This window comes from Myxocyprinus asiaticus, chromosome 17 (genome assembly GCF_019703515.2).
Source record: "Myxocyprinus asiaticus isolate MX2 ecotype Aquarium Trade chromosome 17, UBuf_Myxa_2, whole genome shotgun sequence".
In the NCBI taxonomy this organism is placed as follows: domain Eukaryota; kingdom Metazoa; phylum Chordata; class Actinopteri; order Cypriniformes; family Catostomidae; genus Myxocyprinus; species Myxocyprinus asiaticus.
The window spans coordinates 29,431,356-29,452,417 of NC_059360.1; the positions used below are offsets into that span (position 1 = coordinate 29,431,356).

Genomic DNA, 21,062 nt, shown 5'->3' on the forward strand with positions numbered 1-21,062 from the left:
AAACATACAATAGTGCAACATAACTGTAAACCAGTGGCGATTTCTCAGGGCCAGCATAGCCTTCTCTGCTGGCCTAACATGCCAAATAATAAATATTTTTCATCCTTTCATTCTCAATCACCTTTTTGCCTATGTATTTTTAATCACTTTCCCCTCTTAATTAATCTACAAACAAATAGAGAAAAACAAAAAGTTTATCCAGTCAGAATTTCATGACTGTTTTAAAATCGCATGCCCGAAGCCAAGCTCGTTAGCAGAAGCAGAGTCTGAGCTCCATCCCCTCAGGCCTTCAGAATTTCCACAGAATCCCTCAACAGTGCAAATGAATGAGCAACTAAAGTCAGACTGTCAGATTCACAAGCCAGTCAGATTGATTTATTTGTTCTTGGTGGGTGTGATCTTTAGGATATGTCCCAGTCAAGGCCTTCTAGCTGGCCTTGAGTGATGCAATCACGCTTTAAGTGATGTACGTAATTCAAGTGCAAAAAGCATGAGATCTTACTGACGAGTCAGCTGTCACTGCCACATCACCACTTAGAAAGAGATCTTTATGGATTTAAAAACAGGATATGTTCTGCATTGCTTAATTTATTAAACAGGAAAGGAGGACTGATTTTCACTTCAAGTAAATTGGTAAGTGATTTTTGCATTGTTATAGCAACATCAGGAGTTTTCTAAGTGTAAATTAGGATGCTTGAGCATTCAGTGTCAGATCAAGTTTTGAAAAGTTGTGCTGCATTCCGTTCAACTCAGAAAGTCGGTTTTTACAACTTCCTACTAGGAAAAGTGCAATGGAATACATCTTTAAGTCAGAATTACAACTTGTAGGCTCATGCAGAAATTATCAACTCTGATTTCACCGAGATGCAGGGGCATGATGTCACACAAACATGTCGACACTCAGGGAGATATACAAAGTAAGTGATAAACATTCACTTTATTAAGTAATATCGATAAATGAGTTTGTTTCCACATTACATGATATTAAAGCTTGTTTAACAAACGACTGCAGAAACAGATGCATAAAACATTATAATCTCTTTTGATAATCGTACACCTGAAGCACAAATGCTAGCGCTGCAGCATTGTTTATCAGTTGGGTTGCTAGGAGACATCTCTAATGAGAGTCAAACCCCTGCTAAGCTAACGGGAGCGCTGCATTTCCGAATATCGGGGAATGGAATGCATTTCGGTCGGAGATATCAAGTAGGAATATCCCTCATCCAACTTGAATGGAATGCAGCATAACCGTGTACCCTGAAGAAACGAAATTTATTGCAAGCAACATTTAAATCGCAAATATTATTAGATAGATTTTTCCAGGTATTATAGACCTCCTTGGTAGATTCATATGAATCGAATGTCTGTTAGGGAGATGTTCATTTCACAAAACAGTCATGCTGCAGTTAAAATTGTCATTTCAAGTTCTGGCTTTCATGCCTGGATGTGTTTTTAAAATGTCAATTGGTATTACTAGTTAGCTGCAACATAATGTATGATGCCCAAAGGCATAGGGTGTCTTATTCATTGTGAAACTGTGTTTTCTTAATGGCATGAATCACACTGAAGGCCTAGACTTTAAATGCATGGCCCACCACGGCTGTAAACTGTCTGGTATAGTTCGGTAGTATGTAGCTGTATGTGTGTATCAGTGTGCTATGTTAGCTGATAAGTAGTTTTAGTTTAGTCTCAAAGTTTGTAGTAAAACAATCATAACTGTGTAATTTTAATTATGCTACCTCATTTGTCAGCATGATGCCGGTAGATCACATTTAGTCTCTTTGTACGTTACGTCATTGTTTTGGCTGATGCTTGCTCGCGTCCCTATGGAGTGTGTGCACGAGCAACAGGTAGCTGGCTGCAGTTCACTTAATGGCCACAGGTGTCATTAATAACAAGGGTTTCTGAATCTTACATACTGCACCTTTAACATGAGTTCATTTACAGATGCTGTTTACAGAAATGCCGGGTTTCCTTAAAGAGACAGTACCGGATTTTAGCATGTGTTCAACAAATCAATGTAATAACCTTTAATATTTCAAGTTATGCAATTAAACAATAAACATGTAATAAAATATAATATATATTATATAATATCATATTTATTGATTAAATACATTGATTTGTTCATTTTTAAAATGCAAAATTGCCTTACACACAGGATGTGACACTTCTCAAGCGATTTCCCCTTTAGGTGACTCTCTTTTCGATATGTCAGCACTTCTGTCCAAAAAGCACAGCAGGACACGGCAAAGCAACATTTGCCTCTTGAATATTAGCTTGACTCGTCGCAACAGGGATCTGCTCACTTGCATTATTGTCTTTCACTAAAAACCTGTGCAGGTTCATTGATATGCAGTAGTGTTGGAGCCTCTCTCAGACTCCAGTGGAAATACACTCAGGGCTGCTCATTCCCTACAACACACACACACACACACACACACACGTGTACGTGTCCGACATCAAGTGTGTGTGAAAATATATGCGATTTCTCGGTGTGGGTGAATGATAGATGGAGGGAGAGGGGTGTGTGAGCATGTGTGTGTGTCATGCAGTGGTAAATAGTAATTAGAAGTCATACCCACAGGGGTACAAATGCTGGTGAGAGAAACACACAGCTGGGTCCCCACATAACGCACACATTTAATCATCACACACACCCTTACAAACTCACTTTCTCCTGAGCCACAACCTCATGCTTTGTGTCATATCTTCACACACAGGATCTTAAGTCATTTTTATTAACTGGTGGTTAAATGGGTGAATCTTGTTATGATGTTCAGAAGAGGACCAAAAAGTGTAACTAAGTGGTTTTGAGTGTGTGTGTGTGTGTGTGTGTGTGTGTGTGTGTGTGTGTGTGTGTGTGTGTGTGTGTGTGTGTGTGTGTGTGTGTGTGTGTGTGTGGGCATATTTATGTGGTTTACGAGGACAATTGTTTTAGGTTACAAACTGGTAATTACTAGGGTATTGTGCTATAAATGTGGTTTATGAGGACATTTCTAGTGTCCCCATAATTTAAATCGCTTAAAAAACATACTAAACTATGTTTTTTTGAAAATGTAAAAATGAATAAAGGTTTCTGTGAGGGTTAGGTTTAGGGGTAGGGTTAGGGTTAGGGGACAGAATCTATAGTTCGTACAGTATAAAAATCATTATGTCTATGGAAAGTCCTCATAATGATAGGTAGACCAACATGTGAGTGTGTGTGTGTGTGTGTGTGTGTGTGTGTGTGTGTGTGTGTGTGTGTGTGTGTGTGTTTGTTTGTTTGTTTGTTTGTCAGGTGAGAGTTTCTTCTCAGTAGGGTGAATGTGAGCTAAAGAGCAAAGTGAAAGGTCATCACCACTCAGCTGTCACTCAAAACCAGGGAGGCTAGTCAATCCTAGAGCCCCTGGAAACCAGACAGACTTACAACCCTCTATGTACTCAGGATGAGCAATAATTCCCATAGTCATCCCTAAACACTCTGGACTCTGGACACTTTACATAACATGAGAGATGTTACTGGCAATAGTAACTTTTTATGAAATTAAAATACAATACTGTTCAACTCTTAAAACACAGCCACTGCACAGGAACACACAGAAAGTTAACAGTTCCCAAACTAGCTTCTTTCTCTTCTGCTGTTTTCCCACTTGATGGCACTAAAACTCATCACCTGCTGCTCCAGCTCATATTTTGCACACTAATTTAATTTCCTGATTGTCTTCTAAAACATTTCTATCTCTTCACTTTCTCTTTCTTTATACTGTTCTGTTTAAAGATAGAATCCAACAATGAGAGGCAGAATGTCAGCATTTTATCTGTATTTTGTTTCAAAATCCCAGGATGCACATAAATTAAAAGAATATTGCTGGTTCAATACAAGTGAAGCTCAAATAGACAGTATTTGTGGCATTATGTTGATTAACACAAAACATAATTTCGACTCGTCCCTCCTTTTCTTTAAAAAAAGCAAAAATCTGGGTTCCAGTGAGGAACTTACAATGGAAGTGAATGGGGCCAATCCGTAAACTTTAAAATACTCACTATTTCAAAAGTACAGCCACAAGACATAAACAATATGTGTGTTAACATGATTTTAGCATGATAAAATCTATTACTAACCTTTTCTGTGTAAAGTTATAGCCAATTTTCAACTTTGTTGCCATGATGATGTAATGTCAATGTGGTGATGGGGGCATGGCCAAGCAACGTCTGTAGAGAGCAAGACCGGGAGAGGAAGAGCGGTAAGGACTGACACCTGTGGGAAATCATTTCTAACACCTGTTCTGTGTTGTGAGAGGGATAAAAGGGCAGTTCAGACTGCTGGAGCAGAGAGAGGAGTGACACATTTTGGAGTTGTGTGTGTTTTTGTTTATGTGGGCATGTTTCGTTGGTACACTGAAAAGTGCTTTAAAAATAAAAGTCGAGAGAAGGTGGAAATTTGTTGGCTTCCACTTCCTCATTTCTGAAGAGTGCAAGAATGTGTTTCAGTCAACAAACCCTAAAACCCTAAAATAACTGTAAAAATGACAATTTAAACAAATTTACAGCTTAAATAATGCATGAGTTTTAACAGAAGAATTAATGTGTGCTTTTATAAAATTCTAAGCTTCACACTTCTGCCTTGAAACACTCCAAAAGTTGGCCCCATTCACTCCCATTGTAAGTGCCTCGGTGTATCATCAATTTTTGCTTTTCTTAAAGAAAGGAGGGACTAGTCGAAATTATTTTTTGTGGAAATCAACATTTGACCACAAATGCTGTCGACTGAGCTTAACTTGTATTGAACCGTGAATATTCCTTTAACAGAGGGTTTGCTCATATCTGGAAGGCAACGAAAATGTCTGAATTGGATAGATGATGACAGCTGGCCTTCATTCTTGTTACCATCAGGGTCGGGAGGGTTACTTTTCAAATGTATTCCACTACAGATGACAGAATACATGCTGTAAAATGTAATTTGTAACGTATTCTGTTCGATTACTCAAGGTCAGTAACGTATTCTAAATACTTTGGATTACTTCTTCAGCACTGGTAGATTTTTTCACTTGTTTTGACTATAAAAAGTCTGTCAGTACAGTAAGACAAAATACACGTTAAAAATACATTCTCTGAAAAACCTAAATATCTTTTGCAGTGTTGTTTCTAAAATAAGATTAATCAAATTGATCTTGTTGTAAGGATTTTTAGATATTTTTACAGGAAAACAATACAAAAATTATTATCAAGAATACGATTTTCACCCTAATATCAAGGGTCTTACTAGAAAAAAAGAAATTATGATCCAAAGTGAATTTTCTTGATAAAAAAATATGATTGTGCCTGGTAACATGTGCATGTAAAATGGCTAGAAATAGCATTTTAGCTTAGCGTAAAGCTGACAATTTACACAAGATTTATTTCTATTTCTTATGCTCAAAACTTACTTCTCTATCTGCTCGTATGAATGTAACACATCATAAGAAAGTGTATAAATATATACACTTTATAAGTATAAATGTTTTCCATCTGAAAGGACTAAATATTAAAAGAAACAAATGACAATAAAATGCAAAGTAATCTCTTCAGTAATCAAAATACTTTTTGAATGTAACTGTATTCTGATTACCAATGACTTAAATTGTAACTGTAGTGGAATACAGTTACTTATATTTTGTATTTTAAATACATAATCCCGTTACAAGTATTCCGTTACTCCCCAACCCTGGATACCATAAATCAACTGCAACATTCATACTGTGTAAACTGACATCACTTGTTTCTCTTTCTGATAGCAAGAGGTTAAAGCAACAAGCTAGCAACAGATGTTAGCAACAGACTCTTGAACTTTGATTTACCCTCTCAGAACTGATTTCAAAACATGAACTTGTACTTGAAAGACAGAGAAAGAGAATGAAAAAGAAATAAAGTCAAAAGCAGTAGGTCACCACTTAAAAACTCGGGAGGTCCATCCAAATAAATAGAAATCCCACACCTGAAGCTATACTATCTGCTGACGTCAGACCCTTGTGAAATGGGCAAGCGATATCGAGTAACTGCTCGGCCAAATGGATCAGGCATAAAGATAGAGTAGAGAACGGCTCGGTTAATCGATTGCTGAGAGATCCCAGTCACTAACTCACCTTCCTGTACTGCCTGGAAGGGGTTGTTGGGCTCGATGAGTTTGATTGAATGGGTAATCCTCTCGCTCTGGAGGATGTCGTCGTTCAAACTCAGGTCTGAAATGGCAAGCTGAAAAACCTCGTCGTCCCGTATGGCGTTTTGTTCAAAAATAGCACCTGTTGGACCAAATGGAGAATGTACGCTATTAATATAGGCCTAGTGTTCTTACTGAATGACATTCCACAGTTATTCCAACATTTTTTTTATTTTTTTTTTCATATTCATCTCGCGCGTGCCGTAAATATGTTATAGTGCGCGCAGGAAAGCATGTTCACGTGGGTCTTTCATCTTTTTTCCAAACTGTTAAAAAAGCGCTGAGCCATGTCATGAAAACAAATATGTCAACCGCATCTATTCAGGTTATCATTAATGCTCCATATAACCAACTTATACCTACAATTCACAGCAACCTCTTGCACCTGTCAATAGCCAGCGGCATTTCAGGAGTAAGTTCAGTACCATGGAGAGCGCGCGTGTTAGAAGGGTTGTAAATATTCTATAAGCATCCCTAATTTGTCAAGGACATTGTACAATTTGTAGGAGACAGCAGGGCTGGAAGCCTAAGGGAAGATCTTTTATGTCAAGGTGAGAGGATACGTGACCAGTGCATATGTAGCAAATATTATACTGTAGCTATAGCTACTACGAGTTCACGGCGTCCTTGGAAAGTCGTGGCCCAGAAAGTGGACGGGGCGTGCGTTCCAGACAACTGTGAATTGAATTATTGATAAATAAATGAAAAGTCTGATATTGAGGGTTATTGTCTTAGTAGGCTATACCATTTGTATTCAGCTGCTCACAGATTAATCCTGGCCATATTAAACTTTGACTTCGAATGACTGAGCGCTGTTTCTCTAACGAGTCCTTAACAGCCTAGTATTAAATCATAATGCGTCTGGGTTCAATCAATAAGGCTGATTTGTGTTGGATTATAAACCGGCGATAATATGACATATTGGGATCAGGGCGACAATGATAAAATACACGGAGCTGGCCGGCTTGAGGAACCAAAGGTGAGAGAGATGCAAATAGGGATTGTTTTATTATTATTATTTACATGCGCGGTCAGTCGATAAACAAACAACCGCTAAGGCTCCACAGCGCGCGCAATTCAAGACTTTCACAACTGGAAGATTGTCGTTTTATTAAAACCATCTATGGCAGGATAAAGAAACAAAAAACTGTTTATAGAAGTATGGAGACAAAAGTAGCTATACAACGTTTAAAAAAGGTCACACTTTACAATAAGGTTCCATTTGTCACAATATTAGTTAACATGAACTAACAATGAACAATACATCCTACTTTTACAGCATTTATTAATCTTGGTTATTGTTAATTTAAACATATAGTAATACATTTTTAAATCAAAAGCTGTACATGTTAACACGAGTTAATGCACTATAAACTAACATGAACTAACAATGAACAATTGTGTTTTTATTTACTAGCATTAACCAAAATGAATAAATAAATGCTGTAAAAAAATGCTTTGTTCATTGTTAGTTCATGATACCTAATAAATTAACTAATGTTAACGAATGGAACCTTATTGATAAGTGTTAAAAAAACAAAAAAGTAAGCTAAAAATGAGCAGAATTATGAAGGCAGGCAAACAGAGCTACCTAACAAGAGGCCACGGGGATAATTGTGTTCAATAAGTTGCAAACATTTATTTTGTATAAGTGTGAATTAATCATATAGTGTCAAAATTTGACGTAACACCCCACTTTTCAAAACTAAACTTAATTATCAATTAAATATCTCAAATTGAGGGCGATTTTTCGTGGTGAGCGCTGTGTAATTGTGTGCGGGTCTGAGTCGTGCCAGGCGCACCGGATGACAGAGTACATCAACTGCATACAAAAGAGCGTTTCCCTACAAACAGAAGAACACCAGAGGCACCAGCCTAGCAAAAACGTAACATTTAAACACATTTAAATTCGGCATGAAGCAGTATTAGCGACCTAATATGAGCACATTACTCAAAGTAACGCATTTACATGTGTTTTGAAACTGTTCCTGAGCATTAGTGTGCATTAGAGTGCGAGACCCAATTCCGTTCCAAGAATAAGTTGCCGGAGAAGAGGGAATGCTGCATGCAGACGCAAAGGCTGCCAAGCTTGCTAAAGACCAACATTCCTTAATAAAACGGTTCCTCTCCACTTTTTTACTTCCAGTCGAGTGCTACTACGAAAACATGATTGAACAATCTGTACAAGTTTACATTTAAGTAAGAAAGGCCACGCGGCCACGAGAAGAGACTTGTCGCGCGCTCTGTAGCTCAATGAATGGAATAAAAATTTCCTTCACGTTCATTAGAAAGTTCAGGCTTAAGGGTGGGGAGGGGATGACTCAAGTTAACCCTGAAACAGACGAATAATATGCGTCTCCAGTGTGCTTATGCGTGAATGTGAAATCATTCTTGAACGCCGAAATGCACTAACTTCGTGGACCTGTTTGGTCATGTTTCCTGGCAAGTTAGAGCCCTATATCAAATGCCAAATAAACTACAGAGTCCTTCTATATAGAGTGAAACGTGCAAAATGAAGGACTCGCTTTACATTTAGTGAAGAGAGCTATTCGTGATTCATCGCGTCTGTCCGAGACGTTGCTTCGGGTGCCTTACCGATGTGGATAATCGAGTCCGCACGAGCCAAGCGGCACTGCAGGATCCATAAGGAGAGGCTGATCACGAGCAACTCCATCTCCAGTTCTCGCCCCGGTGTATCATCCACGCGTCCAAGGGTGTCCAAAAATCCAGGTCCAGACAGAGAGAAAATGCGCAAGAATGACCACAATGGTGGAGATAAAGAGGCAACCACGGGTGCGTCACTATCTCTATCTATTAAAATTGAAAGTGAGACAGGATATTCGCGGGGAAAAGAAGATCTCGGGGGAAGGGAAGCAGAAAAGGAGGGGTAGGGCGGAAAGAGAGAGCAAGGGAAACGACAGGGGTTCCACGGTCTGAGGCAAAGCAACGGGTCCGTGCGTTCCAGCTCTCAGTGTGTTTTGGATACTGCTAACTGCAGCGCAGAGAGGGGGGGGGGGGGGCTCTGCTCTCTCTCTCTCTCTCTCTCTCTCTCTCTCTCTCTACGCGCGTACTCTCACAAAGCTCTCAGTCTTTCTCGTTTTGCTCCATCACGTGACTGAATAATCCAAAGATCGGAACGGTATAACTGAGGAGAAATGAAATTCGCTCGTGCCGGAGAGAGTCGTTGTTAAGTAGCGCGGAGTGACGGCGGGAGGTCTAGCGCACCTCAGCTCTGAGCGAGTCAGCTTCAACCGACCACCAAGGAGAATTTCCTCAAACATTTACCAACGAGCATCACAATCCCTCACTGATTTTAAACTCAGGGCTGCTAGAGCGAAAGAAAAGTTACTGCTACGGATGATTAAAATTCTCCTTAGAAGTTCGACACATAGGCAACTGCAACACTCAGAAGTGGGAGAGAAATAAAACAACCGTGAGCGCTTCGTCTATCGGTGTATATATTTCGCCTGGAGTAAGCCGGCACAAGTCTTTATAGTCTCGCAAGGAGCTTGAAAAACTCTTAACAATGGAAAAATCGAGGCGGGAGCGAAAAGAAGTAAGACCGCATCTATTCGGTGACTGAATGAGTGACTGGTTTATTAGCGTCAAATCAATTACACGGCTTAACGAGCTTTTTATTGCACAAAGCAAGTACAGAACAATTCACAAGGTTAATAGCTAAAAAAAAAAGAAGAAGAAGAAGAAGAAGAAAGTCACAATTAATGTAAATTGCACTCAAGTCACGTTTCTTGAATGTTAATCTTGCAGAATTGTCCGCATACTTTTTTTCTCTCCTCAGCTTTTTCAGGATGGACCCTACATATACGATGAAGAGTGATAATCTTCGCCTTACAATTAAAGGATATTTCTTGAGAGGAAGCTAACGGAAATATCTCTTAATTGTTTGGTTAAGGCTATCAGGTCGTCAGTTCAGATCACAGGGACGTGGACAGCGCCACAGCGCCCCTCTGGTGGCTTGGATACATTTCTTTCCCTGGGGCGAGGCAAGTGTATCTGGGCAAATTCCAATCGAAAGTGATCATCCCTATGTCCTGCTTACTCTGAAGGGCAGAGCACTTGAGGTGGGTACTCTGAAGGGAACATTGTATTACTGTGTGAATATACCTTTCGCTAACAGTCTTGTGGAAGGGTCCTTTGTTTAAAGATTAATTTTCTTACTTTTGTTTGGAACAACCCTTCGAATGGCATCCCTTTCAAGGGAGAAAAAATGCCATTTGGAAATCGTTCTCTGTCTTCCTCAAGCAAGAAGACAAGGAACATCCACTACACAACATGCCCACTCCAAGTAATGCCCCCTCGGATCACAAAGCGATTCTATTGGCTGAAGAACTTTTAAAATCCTATGCAATCTCTGTATGATTCATGTTGTCTGAACTATGTAACTATGACAAAGAATAACTTTTAAATTATATGCCACACCTCATATTATAGAGCACAATAGTGCCTGCTCACTTTAGTATTTTCCACAATCATTTTTTCATAGGCTTAAGAGTTGTAAGCCATGAACCAAAGCAACCAGCTCCGAGGAGAATCACAACATTACAAACTTTGTTTTGAGGCAAAAAAAAAAAAAAGTATTTGAAAATTGGACAAAAAGACAAAGGTACAAGACTGCGTACTTACCTTTTTTCACGAGTGCACAAACTACAATCCCATTATGCATTGCCAATGTTATTATTATAAAAATACTTAAATATTATAAAAATTATGGGAATATATGAAACTGTTGATTTTAGTTTGTTGATTATTAGTCTAGAAACAATATAAGTTTATTGTTTCTAGTTGTTTGTTGCAAAATATTCCGATATGTACAAATATATACGTAGTTTAAGGGTGAAGGGAGACCAACATGGTTGAGTCATTCACAGTGCGTCATGTGGTCGCTCATGGGCTTGTTTCATGGGCTATGTTGGATGCGGTTCTCTGATTGGTGAAGCTTTCTCAGCTGGACCGGGGTAATGTAGTTGTATATAAAGTTGAAATAACTGACTGATGGCTTCAACGGAAGCATATACCATCGATGAACAACCTCAGAGCTCACGGTAGGTCTGTTTTGAAAGGTTTATAAATTGAAAATCAATTTGTCAATGGAAAAAATTAATGGGATTTTTACTTCTGGAACCAGACTGTTGTGCTCTATTAAACCGGATATAAATGGTGAAATTAAACATCCTCTGTTCTGTTTTCTTCAGTTAACTCACAAGCTAACAGGTTAGCCTAGTAGCTTAGCATACCGATAGCTTCTTCTCCTCTTAATTTTCATCACATTTCTCCTCACTGTCGCCACCTAGTGATATGTCGGTATGATTGTATTCAATAGAACTTTTAAGGGTTTAGGGGTGCGTAAATTGTTGTGGGTGTACCTTGCATTTCAGCATATCTAATAGTAGTCTTGCAGGATGCAGACAGACCCTTCTCTCGCGAGGTTGTGAGAGCTGACAGACCCACACTCCATCTGCCACTAGAAGTTGTGGCACATGCCACTGGATTTTGTGGCACATCAAGTGGCATTTCCGGTTTTTAGTGGCACGTTCCTCTGAGATTTGTGACATTTCCGGTCATTAGAGGCATGTGCCACTGAAATTTGTGGCACTTCTGGTCTACTGACACATGCCACTGTATTTTAAGGCATATTGTAGATGCTGTCAACGATACATGGCGATTTAGTCAACGGTAGTGATTGCGCACTGGCATACTGTATAAAGCACATTGCATACAGACATTAGCTTTTAGCAGGCTACCCATGCCTAAATTGAATAGATAAGCAAAAATGTTTGTTTTACACTGTAGTTTAGGTCTGTCTCGTGTTCCACTGTAATATGCGTTATGCATGTAATGTATTTTGTTTTCTTGTAATAAAGCCATTGTTTTGTTGGTCACTGTGCTCTGACAGCTTAACTATTTAAACTGTTTACCTTTTCATTATATTTGTGTGGTTAAGAGATGTCATTGTGATCACCAATGTGTGAGTCTATTCGTCTGAGTCTATGTAGAGTGGTGGCTACAACTGTAAAATTTAAAGACAGAAAAAGGACAATTGCCACCAAGAATTTACAATCAGCTTTGGCTTAGATCATTTGTAGACTAGCAATGTTGAATATAACAAGATTATACAGTGGCACGTTTTGTCCTTTGTCTGGAATTGTGTCCTGGACATCTATGAACTGGCACCTCACAATTCTGTGTAACATAGGTCTAGAGATGCCATCTAAAACCAAAAGGCTGTCCATCATAATGTGAATACAGGATGACAAAAATATTAATATCCATTTGTTAACACATTGTCTATTCCAGCAGCAAATTTAATTAATACATATTTTTTAATGTATACTTTCATTCCTCTCACATTGTAAAAAAGAACAGCAAAAGAGAAATATATATCTTAATCCATCATTCCTCCAAATTATATTTAAAGCCACCAATATTTAACCACATATTAATTATCTTTGATTTATCTGTATTTTAAATCAACATGTAATCATTCCTACATTGAGACTCCTCCATTTAGCCAACAGTACTTCCGTTACTATATATAACTATCCAGCAGACATGAAAAGAAACAGGCATAAGAAATATATCTGTAAAATAATGTGTCACTGTGTGTCAATAAGAACAGAGTACCAGTCTGGGAGTCGAGTTTGAGGAGAAGAGAAGAAAGTGGGAGATGAAGTTTGGGACACATGCATTTATTTATCTTCATCAAATCACACAAAGAGAGATTATGTGTCTTCACACACAGAGATGTTATCTGTGCCTTTACCTGTTCACACACACACAGATGTTATATGTGTGCCTTTGTCAAATGCTTAAGAGAGAATGAGCGCTTAAATAGTATACTGTTGCAAAAACATGCAATGGTCATACAAGGTAGACATTGTTGCAGGGAGACATTAGTGCCTTTCCAAATACAGAACTGTACCTTTTTCCTCTCCCTAACTGCGAGCAGTGTCTAAACCATGAATATAACATCAAATAAAGTGTTCTCTACGAGAGGAAAACAAAATGCTATCATGTCCATGTCAGCAGAGGTCTCTCGGTGGTACCCTAGAAAATACAGATAAATTAAAAATGGTTCAACTCGTAAAAAAAAAAAAAAAAAAATATACAATGCACATGACAGCATCCCTGATATTTTGAACAGCATTGGAAAAACCTGCTTCTAGAAGAAGTCTTGAATGTTGCCATCACAGCTGGTGGTGTGAGGAAGGCCACTTTCTGGGTCTCAAATCACAGCATGTCCGCAGATAAAATCTATGTAAAAAACAAACATAATTCAAAGAAATATACCTCATTTGTATGTTGAAATTTCATTGCATTCATATTTACAAATTAGAACCTTTCACATCCTTAACCTTCTTTATACACTTACAAAAGCAGTGAATGTGAAGAGACTGTGAATGTTTTAAAGTTAATTAAGTTTAATTCTTTCAAGCTGAAACCATTATTAGTTTGTATTAGTATTAGTTTTACAGATAATGGGGCTGTCTTTTCTTTCAGTTTGTAGAGCCAAACAGTACAGAAGTATGTTTGGTATCAGACGATAATTCCATAAACCACTATAATGTACCTCTAGGAGCATCACTCTCTCTCACACACACACACACGCATGATATCAAACAAGCCACTTAACTTTTTTCCCTAACGAAATAGCCTGTCTAAGCTGCCGACTCCACAAGTGTCTCCTAAGTATCTAAAAATACAATGGCATGTGTCAGTCACTACCAGACATGCCAACATTTTCTCATTATGGCATCTTACGTTCTGGTGCCATTGGCACCTGCTGCTATATCTTGTGGCATGTGGCACTGTAGATGCCACTAAATATAGCAGCACCTGCCAATGCTACTGAAAGTTGGCACATTCAGTTTTTAAATACAACGCTTTGGCATAGTAAGGTTTGACTGATTTGTCTTAAATGCATGCAAAGAATGCTGCATTGACCAAAATCTATTTACAGTAAACTCTCCCGACTAGTCACTAGTTCAGCTTTAAAAAAAATTGTAAATTGCATATTGATGATTAACAAAAAAATACAAAATTTAATGGAATTTCAGTATTTCTCTATCATTCCATATGATTCGTTATTTGTAGAAATTTTTCAGCCCCTATTATTTAATCATATAAAAATGCAAATATGACATTGGTGGGGATTAATGTCTTTTTTTCACTTTGTAGAAATCCTCCACCCACCCACTCCATCCTCTCTTATTTTAATTAAGTCACTGCCTTAAAGGTGCACTCAGCAATTCCTGAGAAACACTGTTGATATTTGAACTCAACTGCCAAAACAAACACACCACTCCCTTCAGTGCTCCTTTGGAAGCTCCAACACCCCCAGCAAAGTAATAATCGAATACGTTAATAAACGACAGACAAGCAAGCACAAAACACAGCAACTAGATCTAGCAAGAGCTAGTTGTTTAGTTTGATTTTACAGTAACACATACAAAACCACAGTGACCAAAGAGGGTGCTACCAAACATGTGTTTTTAAATCTTCGTGGCTATAAAACCCTTTGCAAACGTTGTGCGGACAAATAACATTAGACGATTAGAGTGAACAACAACACAGCAAGTAATGTAAATAACGTTAGCTATGTATTGGGTTAGCAAACTGTTGCTACAGTAAGTTGCTGCTGCTTAGATACCTTGCAGAGAAGACGAGATGGTTTTACACACACCAGCTCCAGACACTCACAACTCTCCTGCTACTAAATCTAACATCACAACAACAGCATATATGGGTTCTGTGAAACATAGCAAAATTTATGTTATCCACCTATCGAGAAGAAAAACAGCAACTTCTGCATCCGTCTTCAAGCCTTTTACCTCTCGGAGGTCTCTCCACCACTGAAAAGCCTCGCTGATGTTGACGTGGCTCCTAGCCCTCGACTTATCATAATCCTTCTATTTAAGTTTATATTCGTCTGACCTTTTTCTCTTGGTCTGTTTCTCAGCCATTTGTCCTCCTTGGAGTTTAGAAAGTTTGCATCAGCCAGATTTGCCGTCGCTCTTCTAATGAATTTCCATCTTGTTCTGCTCCCACCCCCCATCCTGTGCACATGCAAGAAACACCCCCTGTTGCTGATTGGTTAGAGTAGTGTTGTGTGGATCGGTCCAATCCATTTTGTTTTTGTCCCATTTACAGAGCCAGGGCTGTGTACAAATACTAGATTTTTTTTTCAGCCCACCCACAGAACAGACAGCTAGCAGAATGTGAGGAGATATTTGCAGAATTTGACAAAAAATGTATTGGATTAGAATTACTGGGTGCACCTTTAATGCTTTTGCAGGTGGAATATCTGCTTGTAATCTGATCTAATGATAATGAAGAGATTTCCTGTGCTAGCTCATCCACACGGTAAGTACTGAATTAGAATCAGCACACTGATGGTTAATGCAACCCTCCATCCTCAAACCTCAAGGTTCTGCATGAACAGCACTACCCTCGGCTTTTGGATTAGTGTGCTAATCTGTGTTTTAGTTCCATTGGTTACACTTCACTTTGACTTGGGGTGTTCTAACAAGATATAACAGCAAGTGTTACAATTTATTTGGCGAATACTAGCTTCATGCCACTGAAAGGAGAGGGGATTGTGGAAAGGGCAGAGAGCAGAGACTAGTAAACAATACAACTATACAAAGAAATTGTATTAAAATCAAATGTAAATTATTTAAAGTTTCTCATATTACATTAATGAGGCAAAGAATTCAGAAAATATTCATAAATGTTGCAAGAACAGCTTACATTAAACATCAGCATACTAGATTCAGTGGCGTGTTTATACAATAAAAACACAAACCATCATCTCAAACCACTCCCAAGCCTTTTCCCTCTCAGCCACATGCATTCATCACTTCCTCTGATGTGTGTGTGTGTGTGTGTGTGTAAAACCTCTAAGCAGAAGGCCTATACTCTCCTTCATGTTGCTCGGAGTTCAGAATCAACTTGAGGGATGTATAAATCGTTAAAATGATCAAACCATGATGAGAGGGGGAGGGAAGTGCATAAAGAAAAAGTAAGAGTTGCCTCAGAGGACAAGAATGATGCCTCAGATTCAAATCTAATACATGGAATGTGAGAAAACAAGCCGTGAGGATAAAAAGAAACAGAAGACGGGGGAGATGAAAGGTGTTAAGCTGCTGTCTGACCACTTGTCAGAGATCTCACGAGCCATGACATGTACATAATTAAAAACGATCAAAGAGAAACAGACATGTTTAGTACCCTCCAACTCCCTTCCAGCTGTAGCCTCATTAGTTGACTACCATTATGTGAAAAAAAAAAAAAGATGCTTTATTCATTGAACTCCTATTTGTTGAACAGTTGAGGCAAGTACACGTGTAGTATGAGGGAACAGAAAATCAAAACAGTGAAACATTTATTAATGCAAATTACAAAAGCAAAGAACACAAAACATTAGAATTTTATAAAGCCTGCAACATTGTAGCCATACAAATCCAACCCATTAGGTTGTCTAAATCACTGATAAGGCTTAAATATTGAGAGGCCATTTACAAACGTTAGTCCAATGTGTTTATTATTTGTTTCACAACATTTGTACAATTCAGCCCATCATTGTGAATACAATAACTGAAGCTACATACATAAGTGCCTAGCATTGTATGGATGTGAGTCAGATCCACCAAAATCATTTTCACTCTCTTGTTGATTTCCATAGAACAAACTAGATAAAAGTATCACCTCCTCCTTCATCTAAATGCAACATGTACAGTTGCATTGTGTAGAGTTCTGTCTTACAATGGTTTCAGAAGGTAAAAAATAGCTTATGTCTTAAAAGTAGAAATATCTATGTCTTAAAGTAGAAAACATGGTGTAAGTCATGCTTCAAATCAATATCCAACCTAAAGTTTGTTGAAATGTCAATTTGAATATAATATTCATAGATGGCCATATCAGTTAGATTTGATAAGGGAATGAATAGTAAGTGTAGACCTATCATATGCCGCTTTGGATAAATGCAGTACAAATGAGTAATTACTAAAGGGGGTACCTGATAGACAAGCAAGATTAAGTAATTCCACTTCCAGTTTATCCACTAATGAGCAGAGCCTTTGGAGTGTGCAAGCAGAGCAAAGATTGTTGTCACATGAGCTCAAGTCATTGACTCTTCAGCACTCAAGCAGCTGTTTTAGGGAGAATTCGTAGTTCCTCTTATCCATCTTTTCTTAGACGAAGATGTGTAGTCTTGATTTAGATGAAGCGAGACTGTCACTTTGAGCTCTCGAGGCTTCCAGGAGACACTAAATAAAACCTGGCATTTGAATAGATCAAACATGCATGAACACTCACCGCCAAGTACCAGGGCCATTTGTCCAAATTACGCATCAAGAATTTATTTATTCCGGCAAATGAGTGCTGCCTTGCGCATCCCCAGATCTAGAATTAAGAAGATCACAAACAATCGTTAATTATCCTGAAGGTGAACGTTTTAGAAAAATCTAAAGTTTTTTTCTTCAAAATTAATGTCTCTATCTGAAACTACTCTCAAAGCCTTTCTTACTCTCATTAGAATATTCCATAACATCTGAGCCTTGTTCTCATGTTCCAGCCCACAAAAGCACATAAGTGTAATGTTGCACTGATGGTACCAAAATCAGCACTGCGGACAGCACACTTAAAGACTGTCACTGAATTTAACCCCTAAGATTAAAGGAATATTCCGGGTTCAATACCAGTTAAGCTCAATCGTCAGCATTTGTGGCATGCTGATTACCACAAAAATTTATTTCAACTCATCTGTCCTTTTCTTTAAAAAAAGTACACTTACAATGAAAGTGAATGGGCCAATTTCTGGAGGGTTTAAGGGCTTATCATTTTATAATTGTGTAACGCTGTTTGTGACAGGTCTAAGTGGGACGCTCAAAACAAACAGAGCAATTTTCAAAGCGCAATAGAAAAATAGTGTTTACAGTTTTCGAAAAATGAAAAAGCCAAATGAATGAATGGCTTACTAATATTTGCTTTAGTATATTAAGCTGGGATAGGAGAAAGTATTTTAACACAGAAAAAGTTACATACTTCAGCTTTAACTACATATCTAAGCCAAACCCTATATCTTATGTAATTCACTTAAAGCATATTTAATAAACAAAAAATGAATGAAAAGTGGTGGTTTGTTCTAGTTTGATCAGTGGTTTAAATGGAGACGTTCTGGTTGCGCAAAGCCACTTCAAGACACTTAACAAAAATGATGGTTTATGTGGTTTTTCAAAAGTGTACCAAGTGTTTCAAATCAGAAAGCACTTACTGCTTTAACTCTTAAATGCAGACCATATGCTTGTCCTTCAGACATTTCTAAGAGGTTCTTTAGAAAATTATGAAGTCTTCTTATCTGAATGTCATGAACACACACATGCACAGATACTCATAAAACAATAGCAAGGGCATGATTTAGAACTTGAATGTGCAGTGATTTTAGTGTGCAGCCATGTCAGGGGTATTTCTCCCCATCCCCTAACTGTCAATATTAAAATCAGTTTTGCAAAGGAAATTTCTATTTGTCAAACCCCATAAACATAATCAATAAACGAGGCAAAAAGCTCACCTTTATTGTCTACTCCTTTTTATCACACTTGGTTTGACTGCACTGGGGACTATTGTAGATATAAGACTATGTGACACACCAAATACGTTGTCTTCCAAACACATCATTTGGAAGAAGCAGCAGTCAACCTTAAAACCCTCCTTGTCAGAAATGGAGTATATCCAAAGTGCACAGAGGCAGCTCACCTGAACTGTCAAAGCCCCTAAGAAATCCTTACAGAGATCAGATTCACGCGAAGCCCAGCAAGGCATTATTGACACCCATCTGTCCTCTTAAAACTTAAAATATACTGATAGTATATTTTCTTCTTTAAAGGCCAATATACTGTATATAGTCTCCAAAGACAGGGGGTAAGATCATTTGGGGTGATTATCATTTATATTTGGCTAAAACGACAGAGTACCCTCTCATCTAATGAAATAAAATGAACCCTAATAGCACACTGAGGCTTTGGGAGTTCTTTCTTTGACTAATATCTTTAATCTAATGTCTAATGTAAGAGACTAATTAGTCATCACAGTCTGAAAAGAATTCAGTCTTGCAGCTTAACACAAGCACATCAGTGGGTAAAAGGAAAATGAACTGGGGATCCTACAGCAAGAGTTTTGGGCAGCCCCGGACACTGATTTATTCTTTGGTCTATTCCAGGGGTATTCAATTAAAGTTCCAAGAGGTCCAGTCTTGGCATTTCCTTCCCAGCAAAGGTTTGGACAATAATAACTTACACGGTGTCAGTATAACTGATATAAGAAATGAACTGATAAAAGAAATGTGCTTTTGTTTGTTTTATGGAATACTTGTTATACATTTCCACATTAGCAGCAAAAGTAATTTGTAAAATAAAAAATAAAATCTTAAACAGTCAAAATAGTCCCTGGGCAAGGATGAGGGCATTGGAGGCCCAGAGATAGCCAGAGTACTGGGGTCTTATGGACCTTCTACCAAAGGATTAAAATATTTCTAAAGTTCTTTAGTTGATGGCACTTGGACATGAATATTTAAAGATGAGATCAACTGTTCATTTTGAAGCTGAATTACAGCAGTCCAGTTTTTGTGTCTGAATGTTTCATTTTTTATTATTTTTCAGATACCTATGAATGGGACATGGCCTTTTGACTGAGAAAATAATAAGAAAATATAAAAGTCTGAATGGCCCATTTTTATATTTTACCTAAGTGGAAATTTACTAACATCAAACAATTTACATCACAACAGAGCAGCTTAAAAATACTGAATGCTATAGTTAAATGGGCTGACTGTTAAATAATGGAGAGAGAAATCTACTATACTATGTACTAGTCATTTAAAAGTTTTAATTGCCTTTCCTTGCCATCATGCCAGAAATGATTACATCTGATTCATTTTCACAAAATTATTACAAAGATCTGTTTGTTTAATATGAAAGGCTCATAATATGCTGATTAATAAAGCTAAATTCAGATGGAAAGAAAGGTTATAACTGCGTTCTGGCACGGTGGCACCACGTTAATTTGTACTGTCACAAACCTGACTTAGCTGAACCACTGGAGTCATATTAAACACATTAAGATTTTAAGTGAAGAGATGCCAGTATCCATCTCTATTGCTGCTCGCTGTGTCTCCGCTCCTGGGTAGGGTTGCACCAGCAATGCGTAAGTTCTCACGTAAGTTGGGATGGAAAGTTCACACTAAGGGCTAAGTAACTACTAGTTAGTTTGTAACTAAGTCAGTGCTTAATTTGGTTGCACCACCTGTTCTTAAGGCAAGATTTAACTAGTATGTCATAAGCTCTCCGTAAAGTGAAGTGTAGTCACATAATATGACGTTTACCTGTATTTATCCAATAAGCAGCCTTCAAATTTGTACACAGAAGTGTTAAAAAGCCGTGAACTTCAATTTGATCTTGTTACGGTTGATGTTAAAACCTTGTTTGTTCACATAACTGTCAGCTGTAATAAATTATATCCCCATTAAAATATGATTTATTACAGCTGACAGTTACGTAAATAACAATATTCAACAACTGTATCTAAAATGATTAAGGGACAACAAATAAATACTAATACAACAGGCTGGAAAAATACACATTTATTAATTTTAATATCTTATATATTTTGTATATGTTGAAACTTGACATATTTACATTTATGCATTTGGCAGACACTTTTATCCAAAGCGACTTACAGTGCACTTATTACAGGGACAATTCCCCTGGAGCAACCTGGAGTTAAGTGCCTTGCTCAAGGACACAATGGTGGTGGCTGTGGGGATTGAACCAGCAACCTGAACTGATTACCTGTTATGTGCTTTAGCCCA

The 21,062-nt window shown here is 38.0% G+C and overlaps 1 protein-coding gene across 2 annotated transcripts in view; it reads right to left on the reverse strand.

Moving 5' to 3' along the window:
* Window positions 1-8,982, reverse strand: part of LOC127455279 (glutamate receptor ionotropic, delta-1-like) — a 487,061-nt gene extending 478,079 nt beyond the window's left edge. For both annotated transcript variants that reach the window (XM_051723023.1, XM_051723024.1), the window contains exons 1-2: window positions 8,774-8,982; window positions 6,105-6,260 (exon numbers count right to left, since the gene is read on the reverse strand). In XM_051723023.1, coding sequence (XP_051578983.1) covers window positions 6,105-6,260; window positions 8,774-8,852 — 235 coding nt within the window. In that variant the 5' untranslated portion in view covers window positions 8,853-8,982. The remainder of the gene's footprint in view (window positions 1-6,104; window positions 6,261-8,773) is intronic.
* Between the last annotated feature and the right edge of the window lie 12,080 nt (window positions 8,983-21,062).